We start from the raw sequence: 13,156 nt of genomic DNA on the forward strand, positions 1-13,156 counted from the left end.
ATATTTAGTATTACCAATCTAACCTCAGTTTATAAATTGGATTATGAGAAAAAACCTCTCCCTCTCACATCTAATCTTTATTAAATAATTAGCATTTCACTGGCAACAATTAATCTAAAATGTGACAGCTGAAAATTCACAAAGCTGATGTACTGTATATCTGCACCTGGTTCTTTTAAATTACATACATAATTTCCATAGCAACTGTGGACTACACACAGCTTGACATCAGTGTTAAATTTACAACCTGCATAATATCAGATTTAACTGTGTTGATTTCAGATATATTCATTGAAATGCTATGGCTGGTGGCCCAAAATGCAGTGCAACTAAATATCAGGAAAAAAAACTGTCATGCTTCGAAATGAAAAATACATGAAACATACATGGGGTTATGATTTTAGTCTGTGAGCTAAGGAATGTGTGTATCCTTGTATATCATGTGCATGCAAGTCTTGACTGCACATGTCCCTTTACAACAGAAGTCTGATAAAGTGAAAAGGTTTTTATATAACACTGATAAAAATCAGTGATCTAAATGTGCATGAAATGTAGTACGAGTGTTTCTTTCTGAAGCAGCAGATGAGATGAAGGTTAGGTCGTGTAAAGTCATGCAGCAGATCAGTACCTCTGCCCCTACATCTGATTCACTTTCAGCTGGCTGGATCTCTACAGCCTACAACCAACACAGGCACGAGAGAGAGGAAAGAAACACACACACACACACACACACACACATATACATAAACCCAGAGTTAGCAGGTTAGCAATCACACAATTTAATTAAAAGACCAATAATGGTTAATTAGAAAGGATAAAGTTGTAGTAGAGCAGGTTAGAGCTGATATAGATTAGATAACAGTTTTATGAAAGCAGGACACAACAGAATAAAATGCATTAACAAACCTTTTGTAAGGATCCACTCTGCAACTCTTCAAGACTGCTGGACAGCAACCTGCGCTGATGCCTGAAAAAAACAAACCCGGCTTCAGACAGACTTCAGAGTTAGTTAGTTAGTTAAGAAATTAAAGACATGCCATTCTATTATTCCTATGTGATTTTGCACACACATATAGTAATGGCAACAGTTTAAGTGAAAGCGACAATTAATTTTTGGACAAGGTAAGACAAACAGCTTCTACTCACCACGACCCATTCAAGAAGCTTGTCTCTCCAGTGAACACCAGTGATGTGTCCACAGAATTCTGGATACTACAACAAAGGACACAAAACAGGTAAGTATGACAGTGAGTTGGGAGATGTATGTGTGTGTGCATATGTGTGTGTACCTTATGTCCAATTCCCTCTGGTAGGGCGATGAAGATAACATAAGTGGAGAAGAGCCTCTTGATGATATCTATACAGAGACAAAACCTTTTGTTTTTTCAATCAGAAAAATCAGCTCTTCAGGTTTGTGCTGTATGTGGAGAGAGTTCAATTATGGTTGTAAAAAGTGGAAACAGTTTGTAATCTTACCTCTGACCTAAGGATATCAGAGTGTGCTTTGTGTGTGATGGCTCTGAGTTTTAAACTGCCACTCAGCTCCTCTTCACTGCTCCCTGGTTGATAACAACACAGCAAATACATAGCACAATATTATTACAATGAATATAAAGGACAGGGGGGAACATACCTTGTCCACTATTTCCTATGTTGTAGTTTGACCAAAACTTATGTTTCAGAGCAGAAAGAAAGTAATTCATACCCTGTGTGAGTGCCATGACCTCTCTAATCTTTCTGTATTGGCCAAGCAGAATGGTCAACTCTTCTATACGACGATCCTGTTCATCAGCAAGACACAAATATTTTCTCCATGATAAATCAAGTGAAGAGATGAGGCCATCAAAACAGCTCTCAAACTGGACACTTACATCTTTAATTATAGAAGTAGTGGGAAAAATGATTTAATTTACCTTTTCATCATTTGAAGCTAACAGAGACTCCATCCCCACCTTCAACCTCTGGTACTCCTGGTCTGATTAACAAAAACAAGGCATTCAAATATTATTTTGGACTCACAGTAACCTCATGTCTGCTTCATTTAGGGCATGTGACAGGTGCCTGATGTAATGTTGGTGATGGACATGACAGCCTTGCTAACAAGCAAAACAAATACACACTGACAGCACAACTGCCCATATACCATCACCTGGGACAAACACAGCAGCTTTTTAAAATGACAGAACAGGTGTTGTCTGTAGCAGTGCTGATAATACCAACAGAATTTTGAATATAATGGACTAATAATTGACATTATTGTCTGTTTCAGTTTAGATTTTTCAATAATTTTGGCTGTGTTATGCACATGGCATACATTTTGCCAGAGTATTTTATTTAATTTTCTCATTTCTAAATTTCTACCTCAATTCCTATGATATAATACACCATGTAAAAAAGATAGTTACATAGAGAGTCTTAATGATAAAAATGCCCCCACTGAAATCCATTAAAACAGCAATTTATGACCACACTGCCAATACAACATAAAATCATGCATTTTACTTTTCTTTTTACTCATGCATTGAATATTTGGTAGTTATGTTCAGGGCTGAAGTTGGTTGAATCTAAATCTAGCTGAATGAAAGTGAGAAACTAAAAAGTATATACAATATTCCTCTTGCAGTTTGTTTGACATATCTGTCCTCTAACAACCTCAATGTAATTTTTTTAAAGGGTACACACAAGGGTTAATTCTTAGAGAGAGGATGTTGTCAACAAAATACAGTACAAACACACAAAAAAACCTGTGGAGAATGTAATTCAATGTCCTTTCAAATACAAAAACATACCTTAAAGGGGAATTCCACAAATGTTACACATAAATCAGTTTACTAGTACTACTCAGTGCCTATAATGTGGTCTGTGGCTTTGGAGGAGCTTTGCTGCATTGGTTTTGACCATTTTGACCATTCACAAACTTCATATGGAAGTACATTTTTAAATTGCTGGGTAGTCCTTTAAATTAAACTCCTGTATGTACAGGTTTACACATGCTTATAAAGTGGACACTGAGAATTCTCAGTTAACTGGTTGGAAGATGTGGTTAAGCCAATAGCATTGTACATAAAAACAGCAACAGTGAGTCTTAGCTAAAAAGCTTGGAGCTAGGGATTCATGCAACCACAAGGGGAGAGAGAGAGAGAGAGAGAGAGAGAGAGAGAGAGAGAGAGAGAAATAAACAGTTTTTCAGTGAAAACCATGCAAATGTTGGTGTGTTAGATATGAAGCAGGTAAGAGAGTGAGAGGGAAAGACAGACTGAGATAGAGAGCACATTTGTCTGTGTATGTGAAGAGTGAGGTCATTTGTGTAGTGTGTGTATGAGATAAACAGTCAAGATTAACAATACTGTGTTGGCAAAAATCTCTGGTCCACCTTGTGAACCCCTGTTTGTTTGGCTAGATGTTCCACAGGACCTATATCTATTATTTCTATTTATTAACAGTAACACAAGATCAAAGTTTGCTGTATGAGTAAGCCAGTGACATAAGTACATTACACACTGCACTGCTTGACACTCTTTGGAAACCATGCCAGGAGATTTGAAAGGATATAGAATTGTATTGAATTGGTTGAAACAAACTGAAGCTCGGCTGTGGTCCAATCTTAAACCAAACACTCTGCCACCACACACCTGACGAAGTGATCACTTAGCTAAACCATTCAAAGGGGCCACTTTTCTTTTTAAGTTTCAGATTTGTTGAGATTTGAGCAAAAATCACTGCCAAACTTGACAATACTATACTGAATAAATATGACAAATATGGACACATCATGACAAAAATACAAAAATCAAGTCAGAGGAGTTTGGTTGGAAATTAGACCAATTACAACAGCACACCATGCCTTACATTTGTTAATCAGGTGCTTGATATACACCTCCTCTACAGCAGAGGGCAGCAGAGAGGCAAGAACAAGTCAAGTATAGAAGAGAGGAGAGGAGAGAGGGACATGTTGATTAGATGTTATAGTTATCAGAGTTGACAGACATGCATATTGCTGGCTCTCACGCACACATCCTTACTGACAGATGTGGATCTGACGTGACTGGTCAGACTGTCAGTTGTGTATACCTCTCTCTGCATTGTCATTGGCTGTGCCATCTCTGGCTAGCAGCTGGGTCTGCAGACACTCAATCTCAGCATCTTTGGAGGCCAGGAGCTGCTGCAGCTCTGAGATTTCTGCCTGTGGAGGGAAACAGAGTAGATGTCTGTGTCAGTCTTCCAGGTCGTTGAATATCTGGGAGTTTTAAGTTTAAGGCAACTGGGCCTGGATATGTGGTCTTCTCAGTTTTACCAGCTCTGTTCATGGGTGGGACAATATCAGAGTTGAAATCTGTATGTGAGTTATACATTGATATCTCACTGTGGTCACTGGAATCACATGGAATGAAATATAAATTGTCGAATTACTAGTTTAATGATTTTAGACAGCTTTGTGAGCTGCTGATGAAGTGATTAAGTCTTTTGCAAATCAAAGTAGGGCTAGGTCATAGAGTCATCATAGGCTCTCTGTGCCAGATGTAACAATGATATAGCAGAAATATACACACAGAGACAGCCTTTTTATTGCAGTTATACATTTTAACTAAATCTACCATTCACAAAGTTCTGTCTCCAGGACCATGTTGCAGTTCAAATGTATGTTTTTGTTTGAATCCTCCTCCCTGTTTATGTACCACCTTCATAAGGTATTGGATTGGTACAGAAGTTTCAAACTGAGACAGCCATTCCTTGGTCCACACCTATATAATTCTACTACCACAAACTACATCAGCATTCGGGGATCAACCTACAGTGGATCTGGGACAGCAAAATATATACAGTATTTTGGACAGAAAAAAATTGCAGGACACAATGACAATACCTGTCATGCACGATGTTGCCCAACATGATTTCAAATCTCTATTAACACAGTGTTGGCATGACAGCCTTGACAGCTGAAGGCTCAGTCACTCTTCCATCCATCTGTCTATCCATTAGCTGTGCTGCTTATCCTGTGAAGGTTGTGGAGGGGCTGGAGCCAGCTGCCACTGGGTGACATGTGGGGTACACCCTAGACAGGTCATCAGTCTGTTGCAGGGCTACACTTACATTAGTGAAAAAATGTTTTTTTCCACCTCTCATCTCTCCCACTGGTTTTGGTATGGGCTCCTGCCAGCTTCAGCTGTCCAACTGTATCAGGTGGAGCACTGGTATTTTACAATGCTTAAAGTGCAGCTACAGCACCCCCAGTTCAAGTCTGACCAAGCACCTTTGTTGCATGTCATATCTATCCCTCTCTCCCCTAGTTTGCTGTCTTCACAGGATATATTCACATATCAGCATAATAAGTAACAAAGCTGCTGAATAACAACTGTTGCAAATGACAGGTATCAGAAAACAGGTGTGTGTGCAGACCTACATGTTTGTGTTGGCATGCTATAATGCAAACTTAAAACCTCCAGAAGCTGCTTCACAATAATAGCCTATAAGCCTACAGGCCAAAGCAGCCTAGAAGGCAGAACAGAACAGAAGCACAGCAAGTGGTGAAACAGGGGAAAGCGAGACTGTTACTGTCGTCAGCTGAAAATGATTTGTTTGTTCTTCATATTTCTCATTTTGTCAATCAGCCTGGTGTGTTGAAGGTCACTAATTCCACATACATGTAGCCAAGGGAATGTATGGTTTCTATTGGAAAGACATCAACCAGAAAATCTTGAGGTGGGTACCTTGTCTGGGTCATATCCATAGTAAATAAAGTGAACATAAACAACCATGCAAACAACACACAATTGATGCATACACATCACAGTCATACTGATTGACATCATCCATGCACAGTCTCTCAAACACAATGACAGAATGGGAGAGAGAGACAGCTGGGAGCAGAAGGATCGATTTTCTTCTGCTTCTGCACATTGATGCATAAACACACGAACCTCATCCATGTCAAAATCAGGATGTTTTACTATCAACGCTCTTAACTGTCTCCCATTCCTACTACTTATATTTGTGATTCATTACAAAATTTCAGCCATCACAAGACCAACAAAAAGCAAAACAAGGAAGAAGGAAGAGCTGCAAGTGCAAAATGAGGAAACTAGGAAGAAAAGGGGGAGATTGAGTGCAAGTGGAGAATACTGGTGGAGAATAGGTAGAAAAGGAGGAGGACAGATGGAGGGAATACATTAGGAAAGGACTTTGTACTAATCAGAAGAAAGGAAAAAACAGACAGGTGACGACTAAGAAGAGTGGGAGGCAGAAGAGGAAGAAAAGAAGGAGCAAGAGAAGGCACCTGTGCGCTGCGCCAGCGCTCCTCCCAGTGCTGCTTCTCCAGCTGTGTGTGCTCCACAGTCAGCTTGAGGCTGGACAGCTGGGTCATGAGCGACTGGTAACACACATGAAGAGAGTAAGAGATAGAGAGCTAGAAAGAGAAGAGAGAAAGAGAGAGACAGGAAGAGGGTAATGACAGGGTTGATTTAGAGATGTGGAGAAAGAAAAGAAGAGCGGAAAAAAGTGGAGAGCAAGCCGTGGAGAGAGGTTAACAGAGAAGAAGAGGATACAGATAGAGGAGGAGGAAGAGGAAGAGAGGAGGCAGGAAGCACTGTAAGCACAGAGGAAAGCAACAGCAGTTTGACCTCCTTTAAATTAACCAGTAACAAGCAAGGTGTTAGGAGAGAGATGCTCTTTTAGAGAAGAAATGAACTGCTTAAATCCTTCTGGTCCATTGTCATACAGTCATGTTATACAACTAAATGTTATACTAACTCATTATTCTAATATCTTAATTTTGGTTTCAAAAAATATGAAATATGTCACATTGACTTTTGGGAAAATGTCTGTAAAATGATGCTGCTTATGATAATGCAGCAACACTCACCAAGCACTTTATCAGGAACACCTGTACACCTGCAATCATGTGGCAGCAGTGCAATGCATAAAATGGAGATTAGATAACCAGTCTTCACAACTGTTGTGAACAGAAAAGCAGCTCAGACTGCACAGCAAGTAAAACCTTGAGACAGATGGGCTACAACGGCAGAAGGCCACATCAGGTTCCACTCTTGTCGACAAGGAACAGAAATCTGAGGCTGCTGTGGGCACAGGTGCTCCAAACCCAGACAGTTGAAGACTGAAAAAACGCAGCCTGAGCTGATGAACATGAGTTTCTGCTGAAGCACACAGATAGTAGGGTCAGACTTTGGCTTCAACAGCATGAATCCATGGACCCAACTTTCCTTAGGTCAACAGTCTAGCCATTCATACACCATTGTTCCACATCACAATTCCACAGCCTGTATATGAGTATAGCTGCTGGCCATGTGCATTCCTTTATGGCCATAATTTACTGATCCTCTGACAGCTACTACCTGCATGACAACGTACCATGCTACCATGATCGTGACAGTGAGTTCAGTGTACTTCAGTAGCCTCCACAATCACCAGCATGAACATGCAACTAACAGATCTGCAGATATTATTTGATGCAATTATGTCAAGATAGCAAAGGGAGATGGCAACTTTTTTAAAAGCAAAGGGAGACCCTCTCCAGTATTAGTATGGCGTTTCTAATAAAGAGCTCAGTGAGTGTATCAAAATAGAAGCCTCACTCTGTATTGTAAATAGATTAAGGTGAGGAAAGCCTGCCTGATCCACATAAGAATATTACAATTAAGGATTTTGCGATCTGTATCATGACAGAGTTGTACCTCATTTCCTCACTAGATGTTTCTCTCTCTGCTGTGAAAATGTGACATAGACACTCATGCATCAGCTGCAATACAAGCTAGTTGTTAGCCATAAATGACTTACTGTTAGCAGATTAGTAAATAGTAGATACTGCCTACTTGCTACTTACTAATTGTAGCCTAATCTTTCACGAATTACTTTGAATATGAGGTTGTTTTGCAATATAATCTCTTATATAGCTACTCTGCATTCATAATGATACATTCCCTTTCAAACTGTGTTTGTCAAGCAAATCCTTATATGTTAATGTATGTTAACTGTCTGAAATCTGAAATTTGGGTTTTACTTGAGTTAAGTTTTGAGTCAAGCTTTAATCCCCAAATTGAATATGTAAATCAGGGTTCTAGTATGCATGACACTAGAAATTAGGTTGCTGCAGAAAGAGTGTGATAACATTATCTATACCACTGCCATATCTGTACAGTAACTATAAAATAAAGAAACAGGGAAATTCGAAAACAGCTAGCCCAGCAGTGCAATAACACCAAACAAGGTTTGAGATCATTCAGAGACAATGCTACCATTACAGAGTTGTCTACATAGATGTCAAACAGAAAGCATTTACATGTCAATCTTTATAGTGTAAAATGCTTCATTTAGTATGTATTTGGGTCCCAATTCTAAAAATCCTTTAATTATTACTCTACCACTATAACTCCCAAACAATTACAACAGTATCAGCCTGAGGAAAATACTTCAGGAAGACTTTTCCTTGAAGTACATGTAAGCACACTGTGTTCTATTTTCATGATGTGTGAGATATTATCAAGATATTATTCACAACATGAACGTCCTCTGAGGAATGTCCAGACCTGAGCACATCTGACTGTACACTGTTTTTTCTTTTTTTTCAGATTTACTATTCATATGTCGTAGGAAAAACTGAGGCAATGCTGGTTATAATATAGTTACAGTTACAATTTGTAAACTCTGGCTAAGTTTTATATAATGGGACTACAGAAACCCTGCAGCTTAATTCATTCTTTTTTTTTTTCTTCTCTGATTATGTAAATTGCACATTTTTCTATCCAGACACTAATACAAAGTAAAAATCTATTTCTTTATCTACAGCTGTTACTAGTAAAACATATGACATATGACCTTTATATAACCAGTCAAAACTGGCTAATTATACAGATATTTGGGTTACGTGTTGCATGTTGGTTTAACAAGTACCTTGGTTGCTCTTAGTTTTCTCTCATATTGGCTCTTCTCTCCTTCCAACTCCTCCACTTTGCTTTTCAGCTGCTTCACTTCTTGTAACAAATCCTGTAGAAAAAGCAAAACACAGCAGCTTTTACTACAGATTTCTTTTTCAAAGCCAAATTAGTCTGTATTACTGAACTGTACACATGCCAACATGTAAATGGGAGGGAATTCAAACATCAGGTTCACATTCAGTGCGGTTATAAAGGTCTCCAGGGCTACAGTCCAGTGGTTAATATAGGAAGCATGATCCTCCTGAAACAGACACCACAGCGTGCAATTATCAACAGCTAGGAAAAGGATGAACCCAGAGCAGGACTGAAGGCCATCCAGGCTGCACATCTGCCAGCCTCAACTTACCACTGTCCGAGGAAACCCTGTACAGGATCACATATTATTATACAAACCATTACATGAGCCATCCACCTGGTCAGTGTCAGAGGAAATGGACAGATGTAAACTTTGTTAGTAGAAGGAACCACTGTCATGCAAGCAAAGGACATCAAATCAAGTAAAGTCTTTATGCCTGATCCAAAACCCAAGTTGCAAGGATTCATGAAGACCAAATCCAGATCGGGGCTGAAACATTTTTTTCCAAATGCTTCATATACATAAGGAGTTATTCAGAGACAAGTGCAAGTTTCTGAGATGCTATGTCTTTAGCATCTACCTCCAAACAATTACGGCAGACTGAGCTACTTGTAGCTTCTGAAGTTTTTTTTTAACTATATGGTCAAACTTTGTGCTTCAATAACCTCAATAACTCCTCAAATGTATGGAAGAATTTGGAGAACCAATCAATAGTCTCCATATCTGCAAGAAACTGTGACTCCAGCATCCTTAGGTACACACACAGACACTCTATAGACACTTCACGAGAGGTTGTTAGTTTGATTCTGTGGAAATTTCCAAATACCGGGTGGTGTGTGGAATGGTTAAAAGGGAAGAAGAGAAGAGCAGAAATGATGGGGAAGGAAGGAAAGATGAGTTCATCCATCAAGTCTCCCTACGTGTACAGTCTGTCCTCCATTGTGCATCCAGGCGTCAGAGCCGGACAGGCTAAGGTCTGAGCTGGCTAACTCGAGCTGAGGGCTGGGGCCCTGGGCTTGGCTGCCTCCAGGCTCCCCCACCTGGGCCTCCCTCTCCTGCAGGGCCTGTTTCTCTTGGATGCGAGTGCTGATCTCTGCCTGAAACCTGCACATCTGCTCCTGGAGCTCACTGATGAGATTTACCACACACTGGGAGGGATGGAGCGATGGAGGATGGTGGGACAAATGAAAGGCAGTGAGGGAGGTGAAATGGTGAGATGAGGAGAAACAAAAGAGGAAGAAATGAAAGTCAGTCAGGAGAGGAGATGGAGAGGAGAGGAGAGGAGAGTCAGACATTCACTTATTGTTAATCTCAGTCAGTATCTGAGAATGCCTGTTTCCATATCTTGATGACTGTTGGCTGAAAAAGCTTAAGTACCCCAAAAACCTCTGAATAACCTAAACATTAATTGCAAAACTGTGGGCAAAAGAAGAAATTTGTTTAGAAGAGAAGAGGATGAGAGGTTGGAAAGATCCTTAAAAAAAAAGGTCTTGATTAAGGGGAGGAAACATTACTCCAAAAATGACACACAACTCAAAGCACACCACTGAGGAACCCAAAATAACTCCCCTAAATATAAACCGAGAATTTCTACCCTAACAGCTAATCAGGATTAATATATATCAAATACAGAACTGAATGCACACACACACACAAGAAGCAAAAAGTCAACTAACTCAAATGGCGATGTGTCAGGTTCTCTGGATTTACTGCACTCTTTCACGGTGGATAGCTCACTGTAAATGTTTAAGTCTATTTTTATTCAGAGGCAAAAATCAGAGCTTGTCTCAGATTTGCAGAGTGGAGTGTTTGTGAAGTCAAATAAATCCAACTGAGTGATACATCTTCTTCCTGTTGATAGAGTCTACTCATTTCACACTTATTCTTTCATTTATGTATAATTTAAGATTATAAATCTAATCATTTTAAACCAGTACCACCTGTAGTTGGATTAGGATACCTGGTATTACAGGCCTTAGATCAGAACAGTACAAAATGAATATATTATTCTTTCAACTGGATTCTCTGCAGATGAAGTTTGAGCTTTAGCAGGTGATGCTCTTTTCTTTCTTTTTCTTTTTTTCCCGTAGTAGCAGCTGGCTACCAGGCTGCCACAGACTCCTCAAAATGGCAAACAGATGTATTGTTGTGCTATTTTGATCAATAAATTTGATTTTCTCTCTCAAAGCGCACTCACTGTTGTGATCCTTCTTTCAGTGGACTATTACAGGGTCTCAAACCTAAATGTAATAGCCCCACCAGGAACACCAAGGTTATTATAAGATACTTGAACTCCAGCCAAGCCTGTACCCAGTAGAAGCAGGGACATGATTTAAACCAACAGAGCAGAGAGAGCAAAGATAAGACAGAGGTACTGCAGATAGACATATACTCAGACTTATCTTTTGTTGGATTTTACATATGAAGGGCTCTATAATTTGTAGGCCCCAGAGAATGCCACAACTCTTGGGCCTGTGAAATCCACAGTGGAAAGATGCAGGGTCAGCACATTCAAAACCTAGTTCCTCAAAAGGTGTTGTTTTAGTAATTCAGTTGTAAATGGACTGCACTTATACAGCACTTTTTGATTACAATATATTAAGTGCTTTATATATCTCATTCATCCATTCACCAATGGTGGTAGAGCTGCCGTACAAGGTGTTGGCCTGCTGACCAGGATGAGCTTTGGGTTCAGTGTCTTGTCCAAGGACATGTTGTGGATGGGAGGAACGGGGGATTGAACTGCCAACCATGTGATTAGTGGACCTACTCTACCTCCTGAGCCACAGCTGCCCCCAGTCCAAGGTGATCATCAGACAGCAGTGAGTTTGTGTGTGTGGTGTTCCTGTGGTTCTCTGAGGTGAAAGTGTTTGGCCCTCAGGAATGCTCAGAATGGATGCCTGCCATTCCTGCTCCCAGCCCACCAGGGCCTTGCAGCTGTTACTAACCACACGCACACACACACACACACACACACACACACACACACACACACACACACACACACACACGTACACACTTTTTTACCAAAAATGTCAGTGTCAGTTTCCATAACATGACCAAAGCCACACAACTGTGCATTGGATATGTTGGATTTGGGTGTGTATGCATGTAAATAGATGGTAAAAGAACTACACTTATATAGCACTTTTCTAGTCACAGCGACCACTCAAAGCACTTTACACTACAGGTCACATTCACCCATTCACACACTCATTTATACAGCACCTGTTCAACATCTAAAAGCACTCTAACACACACACAACACACCCATTCACACACAGCATGTGTAACTGATACACAGTCTTAGTATCTCATTACTACACCAACAGCATTAACAACAAGCATTAACCTGTCAGTGTTAAAACAGTGCTGTTAGACACCACATAGGCATATCTGATATGGGCATTTAGGTGGTGGAGCTTCCAGCTCAGACAAGCATCCTTCAGGTGATCCCTGAACCAGCCTGAATATTAGACTGGAGGAAATGAGTGAATGCAGCTCTATCTATATCTGAACAAACCAAGCTGAGGTGCCTTGTGCCTGACATGTGACTGGGAATGCACTGTATTTATATATGCTTGCCACAGTCTGCGAAGAGATAATATAAGATGTCAGTCCATCACTCTGGTCCAGACAGAAATATCTTAACAACTATTGGTTGGATTGCCATATTTAGCACAGACATTAATGGCATCATCACTGAAACTAGGGCTCTTTATCACTGGATTATGTATCATGTTTGCTGCCTGGACGTTTCAGGTGCACTGACTTTAGAGTTTTATGAAACAGTTTAGATAATCTGACTAAACTGATGGGCTTTTCACAGCTTGTTTTATTTGACCCCTTGCTTGTTGGACATCCTGTTCACAGATCTCAACAATTACTTTGGTGAGTAAAATGTAAAATCAAATCACCAAAGACGTTACTGACATTGATGAATTGTATGCTTTTGCTCAGTACCTGTTACTTTATGACCTCCTGTGACTGATTGGAAGAAAGAAGTGAAAAACATTTAAATCAACTGCAAAGACCACTTTCTATTTTCTTATTGGTTCAACAAGAGCTTTGCACAAGAGACACAAATATTACCAGAAGAGTTGGATTACACTTAGTTTTCACAGAGGCAGAC

The 13,156-nt window shown here is 40.0% G+C and overlaps 1 protein-coding gene across 11 annotated transcripts in view; it reads right to left on the minus strand.

The window, feature by feature from the left end:
• ppfibp2b (PPFIA binding protein 2b) overlaps positions 1-13,156 on the minus strand; it is a 76,973-nt gene that overhangs the window by 16,212 nt on the left and 47,605 nt on the right. For 8 of the 11 annotated variants that reach the window (XM_051073594.1, XM_051073592.1, XM_051073591.1 and 5 more), the window contains 10 exons: positions 9,945-10,172; positions 8,905-8,997; positions 4,072-4,183; positions 1,914-1,975; positions 1,706-1,781; positions 1,477-1,559; positions 1,290-1,357; positions 1,147-1,212; positions 907-967; positions 629-676 (listed from right to left, as the gene is read on the minus strand). In XM_051073594.1, coding sequence (XP_050929551.1) covers positions 629-676; positions 907-967; positions 1,147-1,212; positions 1,290-1,357; positions 1,477-1,559; positions 1,706-1,781; positions 1,914-1,975; positions 4,072-4,183; positions 8,905-8,997; positions 9,945-10,172 — 897 coding nt within the window. The remainder of the gene's footprint in view (positions 1-628; positions 677-906; positions 968-1,146; positions 1,213-1,289; positions 1,358-1,476; positions 1,560-1,705; positions 1,782-1,913; positions 1,976-4,071; positions 4,184-8,904; positions 8,998-9,944; positions 10,173-13,156) is intronic. The other 3 variants (XM_051073596.1, XM_051073598.1, XM_051073602.1) reach the window with 3 other exon arrangements.

The sequence above is a fragment of the Lates calcarifer genome, linkage group LG10 (assembly GCF_001640805.2).
Source record: "Lates calcarifer isolate ASB-BC8 linkage group LG10, TLL_Latcal_v3, whole genome shotgun sequence".
Taxonomy (NCBI): domain Eukaryota; kingdom Metazoa; phylum Chordata; class Actinopteri; family Centropomidae; genus Lates; species Lates calcarifer.